The sequence below is a fragment of the Panulirus ornatus genome, chromosome 1, assembly GCF_036320965.1.
Source record: "Panulirus ornatus isolate Po-2019 chromosome 1, ASM3632096v1, whole genome shotgun sequence".
Classification (NCBI taxonomy): Eukaryota; Metazoa; Arthropoda; class Malacostraca; order Decapoda; family Palinuridae; genus Panulirus; species Panulirus ornatus.
The window spans coordinates 69,468,502-69,489,483 of NC_092224.1; the positions used below are offsets into that span (position 1 = coordinate 69,468,502).

General features: G+C 45.7%; 1 protein-coding gene across 13 annotated transcripts in view; it reads left to right on the top strand.

Annotated features, from left to right (window-relative positions):
* Positions 1-20,982, top strand: part of Asator (tau-tubulin kinase asator) — a 595,476-nt gene that overhangs the window by 298,571 nt on the left and 275,923 nt on the right. For all 13 annotated transcript variants that reach the window (XR_011712966.1, XM_071663284.1, XM_071663303.1 and 10 more), the window contains one exon: positions 4,342-4,528. Coding sequence is in view for 12 of the 13 variants with exons in the window: in XM_071663284.1 (XP_071519385.1) it covers positions 4,342-4,528 (187 nt within the window). In the remaining variant the exon portion in view is untranslated. The remainder of the gene's footprint in view (positions 1-4,341; positions 4,529-20,982) is intronic.

Genomic DNA, 20,982 nt, shown 5'->3' on the forward strand with positions numbered 1-20,982 from the left:
ATGGTAGGGGAATGTGTGTGAACTGATGCTCTCGGAGGCTCGACCTCCGTCAGTCCGCCTTTTACGAGCACAAAGACATCTGACACAGTTGATGAAATAGTATACATCACCGTATAATTGCCGTGACGCTTGTTTACATCATCGTGATGGTGTTACGTGTGTGTCCGTCTCTCGTTCACCTTGGCTAGGTCCCGCGTCCCTGGCACCTGCAGCTGTTGCAGCTGCGGGCGCGCGCGCGCGCGCGTGTGTGTGTGTGTGTGTGTATGTGTGTGTGTCAGGGTTAGGTTTTTGTAACGTTGGGTAGAAAGACTCGATACCCCAGCTCAGGTGTCGTTTTTGTTGTATCATCCATTATATAGCCATTTCTGTCCCTGCGATGAGTGCTACTCTCTGCGTTGAGCTCTACGCTCTGCGTTGAGCGCTGCGCTCTGCGGTGAGTGGTACGCCCTTACTCTGCCTCTTGGCGCTCTTCTCTCTCTCTCTCTCTCTCTCTCTCTCTCTCTCTCTCTCTCTCTCCCGTATAGCCACCATGTGACAGCACTGTTCAAGGCCTGTTGATTCCCTGTCATACCACTTTGGTTTATGATGAGGCAGGTGAGTGGTGGGCGGTGCGAGTGTGTCTTCCCCATACATCGCCTTCACGTGACGCTATCTTACCCCAGCCAACCACGCCCGCTCCATGCTCATCTCCAACACTATCGCCCTCACCACCTCCAATACCGCGATCCCCACCACCGCTGTTATCTTCACCAACACCACCACCACCACCACTATGAACAATGCCACCACTATTAGTATCACCACCACCCACCACCACCACCGCTACCACTACTACCTCCACCACCTCCACCACCACCACCACCCCTGTTACTACCACCCTCTGCCACCAGCATGATTATACATTGCTGTTACCAACACCTGTACCATAACTTTACCATCACCAGTACCACCACCACTTTACCATCACCAGTACCACCACCACTTTACCATCACCAGTACCACCACTTTACCATCATCACTACAATCTCGGCCAACTTTCACCATTCCTTCTGCCACAGTTACTGTCACCGGCGCTCTACCACCACCACCACCACTGCCATACAACAGTCACACACACACACACACACACACACACACACACACACACACACACACACATCACCAACGCCACCACGAGAATCTCATCCACCACGACCACTGTCACAACATCGCCACCATCCCCCAACACTGTCACCACCACCATCCCCCAACACTGTCACCACCACCATCCCCCAACACTGTCACCACCACCATCCCCCAACACTGTCACCACCACCATCCCCCAACACTGTCACCACCACCATCCCCCAACACTGTCACCCACCACCATCCCCCAACACTGTCACCACCACCATCCCCCAACACTGTCACCACCACCATCCCCCAACACTGTCACCACCACCATCCCCCAACACTGTCACCACCACCATCCCCCAACACTGTCACCACCACCATCCCCCAACACTGTCACCACCACCATCCCCCAACACTGTCACCACCACCATCCCCCAACACTGTCACCACCACCATCCCCCAACACTGTCACCACCACCATCACCCAACACTGTCACCGCCACCACTATAGTTCTCCAGTCTTTCTCCCTCCAGCACCACACCACAACCTCCTTCACTACTACTACTACTACAACTACTACTACTACAACTACTACTACTACTACTACTACTACTACTACTACTACTACTACTACTACTACTACTACTACCACTTGGGGTTCCACTAATGTAATCCGAGTGGTGGTGTGGTGTGTGTGGAGGCTCATCCTCCCCGAGAGTTGGGTCGATAAAATGAGTACCTGGCTTGGCTGCCTCGCTGAAGCGGAGGGAGGGGGGTTAGCGATGCTGTTTTCCTGTGGGGCGGGGTAGCGCCGGGAATGGATTGAAGCCAAGCAAGTATGAATATGCACATGTGTATATATGTATATGTCTGTGTATGTGTGTGTATATGTATATGTGTATATGTTGATATGTATATGTATGTGTATGTATATGTGTATGTTTATGTTCGTGTATGGGCGTTCATGTGTATAAGAGTGGATGGGTCGTTCTTAGTTTGTTCCCTGGCGCCACGTCATTGACGCGGGAAGCGGCGATCAAGTATAATAAAGGAATAAATAAATGACTATATATATATATATATATATATATATATATATATATATATATATATATATATATATATGTATGTATATATATATAAAGTTTTTTACTTGTATTTATGATAGTTCATTGATTACCATGTCGTATTTTCTTTCGTCGAGTTCCCTGCATTTGACTGTGGTTATAGTGTGTGTATGAATATGCATGGTAGGTCGGAGGGCCTTAATTAAAGCCGGCCTTGTTCTGAAAATGAAGTCTAGATTAACTGACCACCAGCAGTACAAGTGGACGGTAATCGCTCGAGAAATGAGCTGAAGTTATCAACTTACTGGGGCTGCGGTTTCAGTTATCTGTTCGTCAAGCCTGAAGCTCTCTGAAATTGGATGTGGGTGTGGTTGGAGTGAGTAGGTGGCACAGTGTAGGGCGGCGGGTGTGGGTGGCACCCAACCCGCCCTCGCAACCTCAGTGAGCCACCCAAAGGGAACCCATCCTTACTGGGTCTGGCATCATGACGGAATCCAGCTGAAGTGGTTGAAAAGAAAAAAGTATGATGTCTTTTCCTGAGTTGTGTCCCGCTTCCCTCCCTCATGCACTCCTAAACGTTAGAGTTAAATCTCACGTCGTAGAGCATCGAGTACACGCATGGCTAGCGGGACTGACTGAGAAAGCAGCTGGTGGTATGTAAGTAGGGAAGTATCCAACTGGCTTGACCATGGCCAAAGGGGGTCCAGAAGACCCATATATATATCACCCCAGAATACCGGTATACCGACGATATGAAATTATATTATACAGCCGAAGCAACGAAACGTGAAATATTTGAAAGAAATTCAGACAAATGTACTTCGTGATATGTCATGGTAGATGAAGCGACCTGACTTTTATGTGAACACACCCAAGATAATAGAAAACGAGCGTTGGAGATATCAGATATGTAGAATGTGTATAGAATGTTTGTTTACCGATCACTAGAATCTAGAACAAGAGGATTTTTTTTTTTTGGGGGGGGGGTAATATTATCAGTAATGACCAAGAATGAGGAGAGCAGAGCTGTGATGTATAAGTCAGATATGGCCAGGTTACATAGCTGACTACAATTACTACTACTAAAAGCGCCTTAGTGATAAGACCACATTTAGGATGTGCCTGAAATAATGTTCTCTGATAATGAAGCACAAAATCCGAGTCTAAATAATCTCTTTGCCAGAACTCATGTTAGAGAGAGAGAGAGAGAGAGAGAGAGAGAGAGAGAGAGAGAGAGAGAGAGAGAGACCAGCGGTACAGGCATGAGGTTAAAAGGGAGGGAGATGTGATACAGTCGTGGACAAAAGTGAATTCAGCAGAGTTATAAACACACGACTAAACTACCATCAGATAAGAGTCGTGCCGAAGACAATCTTTGCATTTGAAACCCAAGATAAAGAGTCAGAGACGACCAGACAAATACTTTAGTTGATATCATCGCTGAATAAGAGGCTTGTGGATCTTGATAATCCTTCTTGAGAATGGCGGTGAGGTATACAAGTATTTCATTCAGGTTCCCTCACTAATAGAGTACACCATAAGGTCTTACCTTCCCACAGTACACCATAAGGTCTTACCTTCCCACAGTACACCATAAGGTCTTACCTTCCCACAGTACACCATAAGGTCTTATCTTCCCACAGTACACCATAAGGTCTTACCTTCCCAGAAATACCAAACGGCTCTTAATATTTTTGTTTCCCATTTTATTCTGACTATTGGATTTTCTTGTCTTTTTTTTTCTATCTGTAGTTTATTGTGTTCCCTCATGGCTATTTTCCTGCAGGCTGGTGTGCAGGAGGAGGAGCAGCTTTTGGTGGGGCCATCTGATGCACAATTTTGTCTCCCTCGGTTCATATTAGGAACGTAATATATATATATATATATGTTTTCGTTCTAGCTGATTAGTTTAGCATTGACACCATCATGTGTTCTGTTAACAGGCTTTCCCCATGTCTTCCCATTGTACTTCCCCCTGCCCCATACTCCCTCCCTTCCTTCCTGAGCCTCCCTCCCGCACTTCCTTCCCTCACTCCCTCCCTCCCAGTGCTTGGCCTGGCTGGCAGCAGTGGTACATGGTGATGGTAAGGTCATAGGTGTTGTGATGTGTGACCCATGTTATGATCTTCACGCTAACACCCTCCATGTCTTCGTGTACAGGAGCGCTGGGGTGAGCACATGTAGCGGGGGACATGAGGACTCGGGGGAGCTGCACGACCGCAATAACAACAACAATAACAACAACAACAACAATAACAACAACAACAACAACAACAACAAGAACATCACCATGACCAGCGAAGATCTCCTGCAGCCTGGACACGTGGTCAAGGAACGATGGAAAGTGGTGAGTACCCTGCTGTATTGTGGCCCACCCAACCAGGGGAGGGGTGGGTTGGGTGGGCCACCACACCCACCCCTCCCCTGGTGGGTGTGGTGAGTACCCTACTGTATTGTGGCCCACCCACCCGTCCCTTCCCTGGTGGGTGTGGTGAGTACCCTACTGTATTGTGGCCCACCCAACCCACCTTCCCCTGGTGGGTGTGGTGAGTACCGTGCTCTATTGTGGCCCACCCACCCGTCCCCTCCCCTGGTGGGTGTGGTGAGTACCCTACTGTATTGTGGCCCACCCACCCCTCCCCTGGTGGGTGTGGTGAGTACCCTACTGTATTGTGGCCCACCCACCCGTCCCTTCCCTGGTGGGTGTGGTGAGTATCCTACTGTATTGTGGCCCACCCACCCGTCCCTTCCCTGGTGGGTGTGGTGAGTACCCTACTGTATTGTGGTCCACCCAACCCACCTTCCCCTGGTGGGTGTGGTGAGTACCCTACTGTATTGTGGCCCACCCACCCGTCCCCTGCCCTGGTGGGTGTGGTGAGTACCCTACTGTATTGTGGCCCACCCAACCCACCCCTCCCCTGGTGGGTGTGGTGAGTACCCTACTGTATTGTGGCCCACCCACCCGTCCCTTCCCTGGTGGGTGTGGTGAGTACCCTACTGTATTGTGGCCCACCCAACCCACCCCTCCCCTGGTGGGTGTGGTGAGTACCCTACTGTATTGTGGCCCACCCACCCGTCCCTTCCCTGGTGGGTGTGGTGAGTACCCTACTGTATTGTGGCCCACCCAACCCACCTTCCCCTGGTGGGTGTGGTGAGTACCCTACTGTATTGTGGCCCACCCAACCCACCTTCCCCTGGTGGGTGTGGTGAGTACCCTACTGTATTGTGGCCCACCCAACCCACCTTCCCCTGGTGGGTGTGGTGAGTACCCTACTGTATTGTGGCCCACCCACCCGTCCCCTCCCCTGGTGGGTGTGGTGAGTACCCTACTGTATTGTGGCCCACCCAACCCACCTTCCCCTGGTGGGTGTGGTTGAGTACCCCAGTGTACGGATGTATCCTGTCCCCTCCCCACGTGGGTGAAGGTTCTGGGGAGGAAGGCAGGGGAGGGAGGCGTGCAGATGTAGTGCCGCTGGTGGAGGTGTATGCAAATGAAGGAAGTATTATGATATATTATTAGTGTTTGTATAATCTCTCACGTCCTTAGCCAAGCGACGGAGGTAGGGTGAGGGGAGCTATGGACAGAGGGCAGCACCGGGTGTACACCACCCTGGGGCGGTACATCATAATAAGCCTTGTCTATCTTTGTTCATGTGGGCGGTGTCACCTTCCCGGGGCTACGGACTCGTCCGGCATTTCCTGAGTCGTGAGGTTGGGTCTGTTAAGCCAAGTGTAGCAGGCCAGCAGTTAGCGCCGCTTGGGTGGTACAGAGAGGTAGCTCTGCCTGGGTTAGTAGGTTAGCGGTTCTTCCTATATTAGAGGTGCTTCCTAGGTGAGGTTAGGTTAGCGGTTCTTCCAAAGTTAACAGGTTAGCGGTTCTTCCTAGGTTAGTAGGTTAGCGGTTCTTCCTAGGTTAGCGGTTCTTCCTAGGTTAGCGGTTCTTTTTAGGCTAGCAGGTGAGCGGTACTCCGTAAGTTAGCAAGGTCGCGGTTCTGTCTAGGTTAACAAGTTAGCGGTTCTTCCTAAGTTAGCAGGGTAGCGGTTCGGTCTAGGTTAACAATTTAGCGGTTCTTCCTAGGTTAGCAGGTTAGCGGTTCTGCCGAGGTTACCGGAACTGTGGTTCTTCCTGGATTTGAAGATTAGCGATGAAGATTAGCGATTCATCCTGACCTATTAAGCGTCACGGTTGCACGCCCCCAGGGGTTCGGGAGTCTCCGCTAACCTGGCCCTTAAGGCCAGGTTAAGGGTTGGGCCATCCATCATTGCCAAAGGTCGTAACGGGAGTCATGTTACAGTCGAGAGGTGTACTGAGGTTAACGTAGCGTTAGCTGTTACCTGTGTGGGTGTATATTACGGGTCCCCGTAGCTTCGAAGCTGCGCTACAGTCAGAAGCTGGGAAATGAAGTACTCCATGGACGAAAATGTCTCTCTCTCTCTCTCTCTCTCTCTCTCTCTCTCTCTCTCTCTCTCTCTCTCTCTCTCTCTCTCTCTCTCTCTCTCTCTCTCTCTCGTCACAATGAAATATGAATCAAGTAATCCCTAGAGTTTAGCTAGCTGGAGCGGCCAGCGAGTTGGCCAGACCTGGTGACGCTACCTGGGGCTGGCTGGTTCCTGCTTTGTGTTGAAGGTTATGTACACCAGCAGTGTGTCCATGTGTCTGCACCGAGAACCTGAGTGATCTAACCCAAGTTTAGCTGAGGTCAGGAGTGACTAGTGATACACGGATCTTTGGGTAACTAAACAGGAAGGATAGAGAGTTCGTGTAGCCTGGAACTAAACAGGAAGGATAGATAGCGGGTGTAGCCTGTAACTACACAGGAAGGATAGAGAGTTGGTGTAGCCTGTAACTAAGCAGGAAGGATAGACAGCGGGTGTAGCCTGTAACTACACAGGAAGGATAGAGAGTTGGTGTAGCCTGGAACTAAACAGGAAGGATAGATAGCGGGTGTAGCCTGTAACTAAACAGGAAGGATAGAGAGTTGGTGTAGCCTGTAACCAAGCAGGAAGGATAGATAGCGGGTGTAGCCTAGGATGGATCGATGGATTGCGCAGCCTGTATGAAGAGGCTAGTTCACATGGAGCGGTAAGCGTTTGTAGTATTGTGATTTTAGACGAATCCAAGACGATATGGACAATTTGGACATGTTTGTGTGTTTCTGAGATCATGTTTAGTACCCTTGCTATTAATGAAGGGATATGAATACTTAGTCTTGTGTTTTATTGTGTAATTACGTACGTCTGTAAAATGTTAATCCCTTCAGCACAACTGTAAGATCCTTGTGGACAGCATTACTACGCTTAGGTATGTTGACCTGACCTTTCACCTGACCCTGAAGGGCCATGTTAGAGGTCAGACCACCATTCTCAAGGGTCGTGCCGTCGTGAGCGGAAGGTTAACATTCTTCCGGTATAAGAAAGGCTAGCGATGCCGGGCTCCAGTGTAATTCAGGTACGTCACAAGGTGTTCTTGTAGACAATGTGAACTTAAAAACCCAGAGATCGAGAAGATGTGCCTTACCCATGTGAACCAGGCGAAGTAACGGTAAGGCACGGGTGGCGATGCTGTGTTGTGTATATCGCCATCTGATACAACGTATATCGCCAGGAACATCAGAGAAGCTGGTCTGCTAACGCAATAACGTCAGATGGAATCATGCACCTTAGTGGTTACGTGACGGTCAAAATTCTCTCTCTCTCTCTCTCTCTCTCTCTCTCTCTCTCTCTCTCTCTCTCTCTCTCTCTCCCCATTTTCGTGTGGTGAGCGCTCCATCTCTAGCCCTACTCAATGGGAAGAAACCTATTCCGTAGGTGCTCGTAGGTAGGCCAGGTGTTAGTCTCAGCACTCGCCTTGCTTCATGGCAGAATGTAACAGTACCCTTATGTTTATCGTTATCCTGGACTCTGGTCTCCAGACTCAGGGGTACTGAATGTATGATTGAGATCATGTAGTAATGTTGTGCTGTACACGAGCAGTGTGTATCAGGGTGAACATGCAAGCCTCGACCGGCTAGTATGCGTTCGTAATAGATGTTTGCACTTCCAGATACAAAGAAATAGTGGTTAACGTCCCTGGGAATTTCAAATATAGGCTCTCTGGGAGTGGAACCATGTTAATGAAGGCTGTTATAACAGCGTAGGTTGTTTACATTCGCAGTTGAGTTACTCATTTTGATCAGTTTTAACATCACCAGTGTTGTAGTGGTTAACGTTCCTGGTCATGATGCATTCACGGACCGCCCAACGGAGAGCGCATAGGTTCGAATCTTGGTTGCGGCAGTCGGTCCACAGGCATCCCAGCTGTTCATCCACCCACAGGGGTTGGTCGATGAACTGGGTACTTGGTTCAGGCTTGGATATATATTTATGTATATATATATATATATATATATATATATATATATAGAGAGAGAGAGAGAGAGAGAGAGAGAGAGAGAGAGAGAGAGAGAGACAGACAGACAGACAGAGGTTTAATATGATGACCTAGATTAGAGCCTCAGTTGCCAGTACCGTCTCGGCTAACAAGAAAAAAAGATGTGTCCCCTTAAGTACTCCCGGACTCCGTTCTCTCTTTCCATGCCAATCGATATTACCATGAGTAACGGAGAATCAGGTGGATTACTGCGTATCACCAGTGGTGGAGATCTAATTACTGCGTATCACCAGTGGTGGAGATCTAATTACTGCGTATGCACCTGTGAGATCTAATTACTGCGTATCACCAGTGTGGAGATCTAATTACTGCGTATCACCAGTGGTGGAGATCTAATTACTGCGTATCACCAGTGGTGGTGATCAAATTACTGCGTATCACCAGTGGTGGTGATCAAATTACTGCGTATCACCAGTGGTGGAGATCTAATTACTGCGTATCACCAGTGGTGGAGATCTAATTACTGCGTATCACCAGTGGTGATCTAATTACTGCGTATCACCAGTGGTGATCAAATTACTGCGTATCACCAGTGGTGGAGATCTAATTACTGCGTATCACCAGTGGTGGAGATCTAATTACTGCGAATCACCAGTGGTGGAGATCTAATTACTGCGTATCACCAGTGGTGGAGATCTAATTACTGCGTATCACCAGTGGTGGAGATCAAATTACTGCGTATCACCAGTGGTGGAGATCTAATTACTGCGTATCACCAGTGGTGGAGATCTAATTACTGCGTATCACCAGTGGTGGAGATCAAATTACTGCGTATCACCAGTGGTGGAGATCAAATTACTGCGTATCACCAGTGGTGGAGATCTAATTACTGCGTATCACCAGTGGTGGAGATCTAATTACTGCGTATCACCAGTGGTGGAGATCTAATTACTGCGTATCACCAGTGGTGGAGATCAAATTACTGCGTATCACCAGTGGTGGAGATCAAATTACTGCGTATCACCAGTGGTGGAGATCAAATTACTGCGTATCACCAGTGGTGGAGATCAAATTACTGCGTATCACCAGTGGTGGAGATCTAATTACTGCGTATCACCAGTGGTGGAGATCTAATTACTGCGTATCACCAGTGGTGGAGATCAAATTACTGCGTATCACCAGTGGTGGAGATCTAATTACTGCGTATCACCAGTGGTGGAGATCTAATTACTGCGTATCACCAGTGGTGGAGATCTAATTACTGCGTATCACCAGTGGTGGAGATCAAATTACTGCGTATCACCAGTGGTGATCAAATTACTGCGTATCACCAGTGGTGGAGATCTAATTACTGCGTATCACCAGTGGTGGAGATCTAATTAAGGTAGTTCAGCGTCAGCGCACGTTTACTGAAGTACCAGTATGGTGTATACGTCTAGATTGCTATAATTCCCCCTCACGACACACAGTTCGCCTCTGAGGGAGTAAGTTCTTTGTGAAGTAATTCAGCGAAGTTAAACTTGTGTCACAGAGAAGATGGCGAATGCCTGCAACCCTCGGGGGGGAAAGATTAGGTTAGGTTAGGTTAGGTTAGGTTAGGTTAAGTGGAGGAGGTGGCAAGCCTACCCCAGCACACTTGGCTGGCCGAGTAGACGCAAGGGCAAACAGCGGACAGAACACGATAAGATCGAACCTTTAAATAATATCTATATATAAATGGATATTATTATACAGATATTTACATTAAGGTGGCTATATATATTTTATTTCACAGAGTTTATTAAGGCTGTAGTTGCTTGCCAGGTATTAGTTGGTGTGTGTGTGTTTGTGTGGCCGTCGTGCATGTCTTTGTCTCCTGGTGTAGCAACATTTTGGGACTGTTGATCATCCGCGCTGGTGTTAACAAGTTCATCACTCACATCACGCTGCCACCGACTCACAAACCTTTATTGGCAGTAACTCTTTACGTGTCTCCATTTGATATATATATATATATATATATATATATATATATATATATATATATATATATATATATATATATATATATATATCCTTTGATGGAGCTCCTACATCTTCAAGGATGCGCTACAATCAGTAGGAGAGAGATGATGGACTGCTCTCGAATAATGTCGTAGATGAGACCTCGTAATCCTTTTCGTTCACTGAAGATTGTACAATCTTGGCCGGTCGCAATAAGCGACAAGTGTGGACAATTAACTTCCCTTACATTTAACACAAAAAATGCATATATCGCATATTCATGGTCAAAGTTACTTGGATCGAATTAGAATAAGCATTTAGTTATTTGCCTTAATAACTGTAAGGTTTTCTTTATGTTTAAGCATATATTACACATTCTAGTGTGTTGACAGCGTAAGATGGCGTTGCGCAAGGTAGAAACTGGCGGTCTTGTGCTCCACATTTAACTTCAATATTCAACATAAATAGACAAGTTGGAGGACAACTACTACTCACAAGAACTGTTTATGGTGTAAGTGCATAGTGCTTGATGTATGGACCGTTGTTGTCATATGAAACTAGGCCATATTGTGGTCTTGAAAAGTGACGTGTTTGGACGTCCAACACAAACCCTAAGTGCTGTGTTGGTGCGGTGTTGGCGTGAACTGGTTTGATAATTACTGTACACGTCATCAGCATCAACGATGGCCAGTTCACTGTGCGAACTTAGGAGAGTGCAGCGCAGCCAGTTGGCACGAATCACGAAAGAGTCAATTGATCAGTTGAGATGATTTTGGCGGGATCTAAATCAAACGAGGAACTGCTGCTCCAGGATCTGACGGAGAAACTGAACCTCCTCCTCAGCGAAGTCACGGAGCTGAGGAGAGTTGTTACTGCCACTGTTACCTGCAGAGATAAAGAGGTCTGACCCACCGCAAGTTCAGGTTGATAAAAGAGCGAAATGGTCGTCCCTTACAAAACGGGGTTTTCCCCCTATTGAAATATTTCTATGGGCTCCCACTCATACAACCTCGCTGAAGAGGATTTTTTTTACTCGTGGCACGTATAACCCTCATCATGGTCAGTAACGCTAAATCTACACCACGGAGATCCATTACACACACACACACACACACACACACACAAATATGTGTGTGTGTGTGTGTGTGTGTGAGTGTGTGTGTGTGCGAGTGTGTGTGTGTGTGTGTGGGTGGACGTAAAGATGAAGGGAAACAGCTAGTTAGGTTGAAGGTAGTTTTAGTAGTTGAAGGACCTAAGGATCATCCTAGCATGCTTTCTTTTGGTGTATTGATGGCTGAGCGTAATTAAGGAAACCTTTTTGTTAAAGATCTCCACTTGTTTGTCTGGTAAGAGGAAAGAAGTGTGGTATATTAAGGAGTGTGGGTCAGATAACTGTGCGGGTATGAGAGAAAAAAAGTGTGGGATAAAATGTTATTAGGGAGTTGCGTTGCCAACCCTTCAAGGTACAAACAATGGAGAGTGGGTCATTAATTCTAGCGAAGAGGTTGCTGTTTCTCTAGGCTAATGTATCCAGAAAATTAATGAATGGCTCGTGGTAAACCAGCAGATGTACTACTATTTGTCTGTCACCCAACGTTTTCAAGTATTTTTTCACGCTCTGACGCAGGGGGGTTGGCTGTTCTGAATGCGTTCCACGGTGTTTACTAACGAAAGGCCTTATTTTGAACGTGCTGTGGCGTGATTATTTTGGTATTAGTGGTTATCTCTGATTTTGTTGGGTGAATATTTTTATCCCTGTTCAGTGCCATAACACTGTAATTCAACCTTGTAGCAATATATATATATATATATATATATATATATATATATATATATATATATATATATATATATATATAATGGCCATAACCATTTCCTTCACTCATGGAAATCTCATAGAGTCAACATGACAAAGTCTGCCTCCCAAACGCTGGGTAGTGTAGTGTAGATGCCGTAATTGTTTTTCTTGTGAGCAGCTGTTTTACATCCACTCTTTTTTTCTGCCCAAGTATGTCATACTGCTCACTTTTTGTTTCCTCCTCCACTTCTGTATTAACAAAGGTGGAATGAGAGGCCATCCGTGTCATTAATTTCCCTAGCATCACGTCTCTTCACCCTTCCCTTTCCGTACGCCGCGTTGTTCTTTTTTTTTTCTTTAGCTGAGACTGTCTTGGGTAATCAGGTTTCTATTTTGGGAAGTAAATTTCGTTCCGTCAAGTATCTTAATTGACTACACGCGCATTAGCCTTTTATTTTCATACATGTTGCATTAAAATACCAAGGATATGACAACCTCTCGCGAGTACAGACAAACACTGAAGTATTGGAATACTGTAAAACAGGTAAGTGGTAGTCGGGCAATGTTAGTGTGAGGCTGCCGTGGATGTCTCCTGTCACGTCAGGATAGAAGTGTTGTGGCAACGACGATGCCATAACTGTATGGTAAACAGACAGATGTATATCAGTATTGAAACTCTTCTGCTGTACACGAAGCAGTTAATAATTGTGCATGGAATATCTTGGGTATGTATTGGTTGAGTATTGATTAGCCAAGTAATTTCGGGGCGTGGTGGAAGCATCTAGGAATGGTGTCGCCAGTCGATTCTTCGATAGAAGGAACGTGTGAGAATATTACATTCCGATAAAGGCAATCGGTGGAAAACAAACTAAGGTTGTGTAGTGACCCGGCAACGTTCGTGTGTGTGTCCGTCACTGATAGCACCGACAACTGAGCACGACCCGATAATGAAATGTATTATTGCCAAGTTGCTTCCATGAGAGGGTAGCGCAGAGCGAGGATCGTGGCCTCAGACCACGTCGTTAATAAAGCCTAGGTAAATAGATTCGTGATGACCGGGATATTGGTTTAAATCCTGAGGTGGTGCTGCCTCAACACACCACCCCTGCGCCTCCAGCCTCCAACGGTATCTTCAACGGTCGGCTTCGATGATAAATTCAACTTAGGGTTGCCAGTGGATATTAATAGCCTTCAAGGGAGAAGAGTGGTCGGGGGAAGGGAGAAGTGCTGCGGAGTCTTTTACATGTCTCCGTTTGCCCGTCTGCCATGATTTTTCTCAGAGCAGCTACGAAATTTTCATCAAACCATTGGAATCATCATCAGTGATCACAATAAAGTCTTGTTATATCCTCATAGGGCAGGTGGAGGCTTCATATTTCTCAAGGAGATTGCTTCCTCAAAGTAAGTGGTTCAGATATGAGAATAAAACAACTGAAAGACGTAGGTGTATCGGCATCTTGTGAAATGAGTTCGCGCCATTGCATTGTACGTATTTCTTTAGGCTAACGCTTCGTGGGGTTAGTGTTAGTTGAGAGGCTAGTCTTAGGTCACGACTTTGGCGAGGCGAGTAAAATGAGCGTATATATTTCCGTAGAGTTTGCGCAGATCACCATATTCTTGCATTGGTGTTACCGGCTACCACCTGCAAGTGGTTACACCGCCAGTGAGATGTGTGCATCATTGTCAGTAGACGCAGTACAGTCTTGTCAAGGACCTTCTCGCTCCAAAGGAAGTTACCTGCTCCCGCCTCAGGTGAACCTTTGAATGTGCACAAGCCCTATAAAACGGGTGCGATATAAAAGGGATGGTACATGATGCTGATATTATGCTGATAATGATATAAATGGTAATGATAATAATGATGATTTCTTGCATGGCTGTATTAGTAATCAGAATACCATGGGTAAGTTGTGTGTAATGGGTTTCAGTTGCAGAATGCCTGCTCTGCGCTCCAAGTATACAAGAAAATTTTCCGTTAGACTTTTGGATTTGAATGTCATGGATGAACATGAGTGTTTGTTAGACAATAAACGCATCTGAGCCTCGAAACATTATTCATATATCATTGCTCGCACTTTAATGCTTTCTGAAATTGCTTCTGCAAAGTTTCTGAAAAGAAAGTGTATTTATGAAGGAAAAGCTGACCCTTTTTACCCGTAGAAGAGGCACGTTATTTGTATACGATAAAACTGTTTTGAATCGTTTGTTTATATTGGCAGGAGGATATGAAGGTAAACACTTAATGGAGACGAGAAGGTAGGCATTGCTGGGCCACCACCACCAGCTCCATCACCAGGCCATAACAGTCTCCCTCCCCGCCCACCAGGTGTCCGGAAATATATTCTGAGAACCGTAAACCAACCGTCACCGTTCGCAATATGTATTAAAATGGCGTGTTTTACCTGGCTTGTGCTGACAATCTGTCATGTGTGACGCTTGCATCTTACCCGACACTGCCGTACGCTCCCTGTTACATCTATTGCTTCCTCTGCTTTTCTTTCTGCTGCCGCTGTTTCTGCTGTTGTTGATGATGATGTCACCTGCTGCTGATATTGCTCATGTCACTTGTCGCTGTAGCTGGTGGCGGGTAGTCCTACAGCAGTGTTACTCTTGGAGCGAGCTCGCCACCTGCCACCTCACTCGTCAACTTCTCGCGCGGAAGATCAACACACGGGTGCCATGGGTGAGGTTGTGAGTAGGCGTCAAGGTCGCTGGGGACGTGCTTACACTGTACACAGTCCCTCTATTTCTCCCTCTTTCCTCTACCTCCTCCAGGTTTAGCAGTATGTTGTTGGGCTTGATGGCTGTCAACCACGTGATAGCCAGCAAGCCAGAACTATGAACACAGTCATGAAGTATACACCTTAGTGACGTGTGACATAGATGTAGTCACAACTCACACTCATGGTGACACGTGTGGCCTGTATTGGCACATGCAGCTTACAGCGACACGCATGGCTTGTAATGACACGTGCAGAAGTTTGTACTGGTCATAAATGTAGGTGCACTGTGTGCCAGAGTGAGAACTGCTCTTTAAGACAGTTGTGATAGAGAGTATCGTTTGTATGGTGAGAGAGAAGCGTCCATTTTACTACCAGGAACCCTAAAGCGTGTTGGTGTGACCTGGGATTGATAACTTGGCCCTTAACTAGATCCTATAGACTGTCGTGTTCAAGGCTTTTATTGAGGCCGCACTACTATCACACTAAGTCTTCTAACTTGAGCAAACGTCTTGAGAAAGAAAAACTCATCATTGATATATTTCCAAGATTTGAGGTACATACATACAGTGTGATGTGAGAATCACTCTTCACGAGTGTATCATACTCATCTTTTAATACCTGTCAAGGCAACTATGAGGAAGTGTGTACAGGCACACGGCAGGGTGAGGGAGTGTGTCTGTTCGTTGTGAAAATGGAGCGTTGTGAAGGGCGGCAGCTCTAGCGGGGTGTGACCTCGGTGGCGGCGCTCAGCATGGCACGAATTTAGTCTGTAACCGACCTGGACGAGCTACCAATCAGAGGCCGTTTCTATAGTTCTGAGTGACGCTGTGAGATAGGCATGCCATGACTGGGGGGAGAGTAGTAGGGTTAGGGCGGGGTCTGTAACTCGAGCACTGCCCACAATTTGCTTGATTTTTACTTTCAACTGTAATTCGACAGACCACGCAAAAGAACATACTAAACCATTAATCTGCAATGGCGCATGCAAGTTTCTTGTACACATCTGCTTTAAATCACCACGGTAGGAGTGTTCGTCAACAACAGGTGGTATGCAATATTGGGTTCAGTAATAGAACGTTAGTTCGCATCTTTGTTCTACATAGAAAAACGTAAATGGCATCGTTCATTGCTTGTTTCTATTGGATGATGCAATACTTTGCTGTTTCATACTTCGAAATTGCCAGTAAGTCAGTGGAATCACCTACCTGTTTTACGTATGTTTATATATTACATTGATTATTTTTGGGTTTGGTTTATTCATAAAGAAAAAAAAAATAGAGGAGTCATTTCTGAACATGTCGGTATCACGATCGAGTAGTTCATACTCTTCACATTATCCAGGAGACACATTAAGTCTCTCAGCCATAGCTTCGTTCCGAGAAATTTTGATAATGACAGCTTTAGCTGGTAGCATTTTATATTACAATACCATGATGATGACTATGGTTACTTTCCATTATGGATGCTGTGTAAATGTCTCATGTATGTCCATCCATCACTTACTGGTAGAAATCGGTTTCTGGAATGAACCATACCTAAAGTTAGTATCTTTAGAGTATGTCCATCAGTATCAGACTAATTAACCCCGCTGTACCGTGAAAGCTTCACAATAAACCACAGCTTAAGTTCAGTAACACCCTGACCATGATGGGGCGGCGACCCTTGAGCACGACAGTACTACTCTTAAGTGAGTATGATTTCCTGGCCTTTTACCTGATCCTCATGATCAGGACAAAGGCCAAGCCATCAGTAGCGTCTTGTTCCAAAGCATGGCATAAGCTCATGGTTGTCGTTCTGTCGTCGTGTTGAAGTAGGTTACACTTTAATGAAGTGTTCGCATGTTAGGGCACACTATGGGTTACCGTGGTTTTCATCTCGTCATTCTGCTAGTTACATTTTTAACTCATGAGCATAGTAATCTCCGCATACTTTTATAAGTATGTATGGAAAGGTTTAAAGTTGACGAAGATGCGGTCGGCTGCAGCTGAGCTGACCTGCGGTTCTTTTGTCTGACCTCATAAAACACATATTTGAACTTTGGTGATGAATGTTTACATTCAGTATAGTTGTTTTTTCATTAGTCCATCTGTAATTATTTTTTGTTTGTTTATATCTGGTGTAACGTGTATGTTTACTATAACATTTCTAAGTATAGGTTATTGGCTCCAACAGTGTGGTTGCCTGTCATATGAAGATGTAAATATGGTTGTGCAGTATGCCGATGGTATGGGATGGAAATATAAAATCCAGTAAAGCAAAGTGGTGAATTATGTTTGGAAGTCTAAGTTTGTTCTTTAGGTACGGATATGGAATGTGGGAGTTTGCGAGCGTAGATCAGCAAGGAAAGTAACAGAACGTCTCGAAATGGCTGCTTAAATGAGGGGTTTATGGTGTAATATTTTGTGGTATGTTCATGAGGTGGCGAAGGTAAGTTGTCCTCACCCTACAGGAGGCCATTGGAAAAAACTGAGTAACCATGTTCACTCCTTCACTGAGACTGCCTTACATTCGCTTGGTAGATGATTATTATTATTATGATTATTATATCAATTAAAGGTGTGGCCACGCAAGGATTTTTTTACTTCATTTTTCTGTATATATATAAATATATATATATACGCTTCACATGCCCTGGTTCAATCCACTGACAGCACGTCAACCCCGGTGTACCACATCGCTCCAATTCACTCTATTCCTTGCCCTCCTTTCACCCTCCTGCATGTTCAGGCCCCGATCACACAAAATCTTTTTCACTCCATCTTTCCACCTCCAATTTGGTCTCCCTCTTCTCCTTGCTCCCTCCACCTCCGACACATATATCCTCTTGGTCAATCTTTCCTCACTCATCCTCTCCATGTGCCCAAAACACTTCAAAACACCCTCTTCTGCTCTCTCAACCACGCTCTTTTTATTTCCACACATCTCTCTTACCCTTACGTTACTCACTCGATCAAACCACCTCACACCACACATTGTCCTCAAACATCTCATTTCCAGCACATCCATCCTCCTACGCACAACTCTATCCATAGCCCACGCCTCGCAACCATACAACATTGTTGGAACCACTATTCCTTCAAACATACCCATTTTTGCTTTCCGAGATAATGTTCTCGACTATATATATATATATATATATATATATATATATATATATATATATATATATATACTTTTGGTTGGAGGGGAGATGATACACTTGGAAATGTTCCGGATTTTGTATACGTACATCCTTTGTCTCGGAATGACATGTAAGCCCACTTGTTAGAAATGTATTTATGGGTTTGCTGTGATTGTTGAATAATTTTTCCCATAGTTAACTTTTTGTTAACTATATGAGTGTTATTGTTGTTTGCAACTTGCAGCTATATCAGGTAGGGTAGATTCTCTTGAAACGCTACTGGCCATTACTAAATCACCTTTATAGGTGCCAAGATTCTTGTACTTTGAACGCATTTCTTGTTTTTGCAATTTTTGATTATGCCTGTGGGTTATTTTATTACATCATAGTTACACCTGAGTGTGTTCTTTGGTATGTTTCATTATCAAGGCATAAGATGGTTATGGCCTGATTGATTTCAAGTAGGCAATAGATTAAGAGGAAAAAGTTCAATACTTCAGGGTAAGCTCTTTTGACAATATCCTTTACCGGATCAGCGCTGCAGGTAATTTACGATCATATAGGTTGGCCACCCCGTGATAAAGTGTGGCAGGTCAGCCACCAGTGGAAAGTATGATTTAAGAACAGGCAAACTACAGTGGGGATTAAGGGTAAGGTTGGTTAGAGTATTGATGATTCGGTCTTGATTTGTGAAGTTATGTTGCACACCGCCGCTATGATGGATGTAGTGGTAATGACTTCAGTTTATTTTCCCATGACTAGATAAAAGGCGTGTATGCGTTGCCTTATTACACATTCATGGTGTGTGTGAGTGGGTGCATGTTGTAGTCATCATAGTGTAGCGTAGCTTCGCTGAGCGTATTTGTGTAACCTAGCTTCGCCGAGCTTATTTGTGTAGCGTAGCTCCGCCTAGCTTATTTGTGTAGCGTAGCTTCGCCGAGCTTATTTGTGTAGCGTAACTTTGCCGAGCGTAATTGACCATTCATCGTGACAGCGGCCGTATGGTATGTGCAGGGTCATTGTGAACGCGTTTTTGTTCATGAGTGTGTACGATGTAAGATAGCTCATCTGTATTTCAAGAAGAGTTTAACTTTGGTCTTCCCTGGTTATTTTACCACTCGGTAAGAATGTGCTTCAACTTTGTCTTCACTGGTTATTTTGCCACTCAGTAAGAATGTGCCACGTAGATTTTTTAGTGTGTAGTCCACTCATATATCTGGTGGTAGATCCTGTTAGTCAGGCAGAAAATCTGCTAATCCCTCCCCAGACCAGCCGGGAGCCCAAGCCCCACACTGATCCAGCCTCGCAAAGTCCATGGCCAGGATTTTATAACCGCTGGATTAGTTTGTGTATATTTAATTTGGTATATTTTTGTTTTCATCTTTGTTATTACAACATCAAATGTTATGTTATAGCTATGTAGAATGTTTTTTCTATATATATCAAGGAAGGCTACAGTATCTTAGTATTTTAAACGTTGTTGTTACAATGATATAAGAATTTCTAATTGCCTATCAAGCAGTTTACTTAACCTCTTCGTACAGCAATGAAAATACCGCCGCCTAAAAAGTTGTTGTTAGCCTAGGACAGTTTATTAGCTCGGGGCCAAGTATGTGGCGTCTTTTCTGGCGTGATTTTACAGGTGGCAGTTGTAACATGATCCTTCCCAAGATATTTTGCTCCTGCTTTTCACCCAATGTTAACTAGGTGCTGTTTACCCGTCGTATTTCAGGCATCAAGGGAATTAGCCAAATGAGTTGTCTGATATGTAGATTCTTGGGGATGATTATGTAGCCAGCATCAAGACAAGGACGGTTGGATCTACGAAATAAAATGGGAATGTTAGCAACCACGGAAACAGCCCTTAACGTTTATTCCCAGCTTACGTCGCTAGAGCCCCGGCCGATGGGAGAGATGAGGGTGTTTTCCGCGGGAGATAACATTTAAGTGTTCTGCTTGACCTCCCTACCACGTACGGCCAATGATGACTCCTACCTATCGGAGCAACCCGTAACAGTCTCCAACAGGCGAGTGGAAGGACTTTTCACTTATAATTGGCCTCCAGGGCCCCTCTTTCTATGAGAGGGCAGGACTTACTCCTAACAAAGAGGTTAAAGGTTCTTCCTCCTAGAGGCAGGCTGGCAGACATTCCAGAGGGTCTTCCCAGGGGAAGACTGCAGAACCAGCTATTACTGTGCCGCGGGGCGAGGCGGGATGGTGAATCTTGGGGCCACACCTTCACGGCCGCATCGTCACCAGAAGCACGATTAATTTCACTTGCCGGTGCCAAGATCTTGGAATGACTGCATTTTCTTGGCATATGAAAATACGGACTGTGTTGCTAAATTACGCTCAGCTGGGAGGGAGGGAGGTGCGTGTGCCCTGCGGTGCTGTACAATTGGCTTGTGGCTTAGCTCGAGGGGGCGGGAGTGCGCGGGCCCTTTGGTATGTAGGCCTATCAGAGGCACATCGTCAAACTTCACTTCCTTCTTGGCGACGACAGAGACGCCCGTCCGGCCACGCCACCTGGTGTGTCAACAGAGAAGAAGAGTTTCTGGCAGGTGAGGAACGTAGGGCCTCTTCCGGGGTACTGCTGGTCGTACGACGTTAATCCGTTGGTCGTGCGACGTTAACCCCCTTCAGTAAGACGACGTAAACTCTTGAGTACGATGAGGGAAACCCTTAAGAACGACGATATTCCATGACCACGATAAGTATAGTCATCGTGCTCTGGCGTTAAATCAACATAATGTTAGAATACTCGTGTAGGTCATCTTCATATATGGGTCTGGGATCCTGTAGTTGC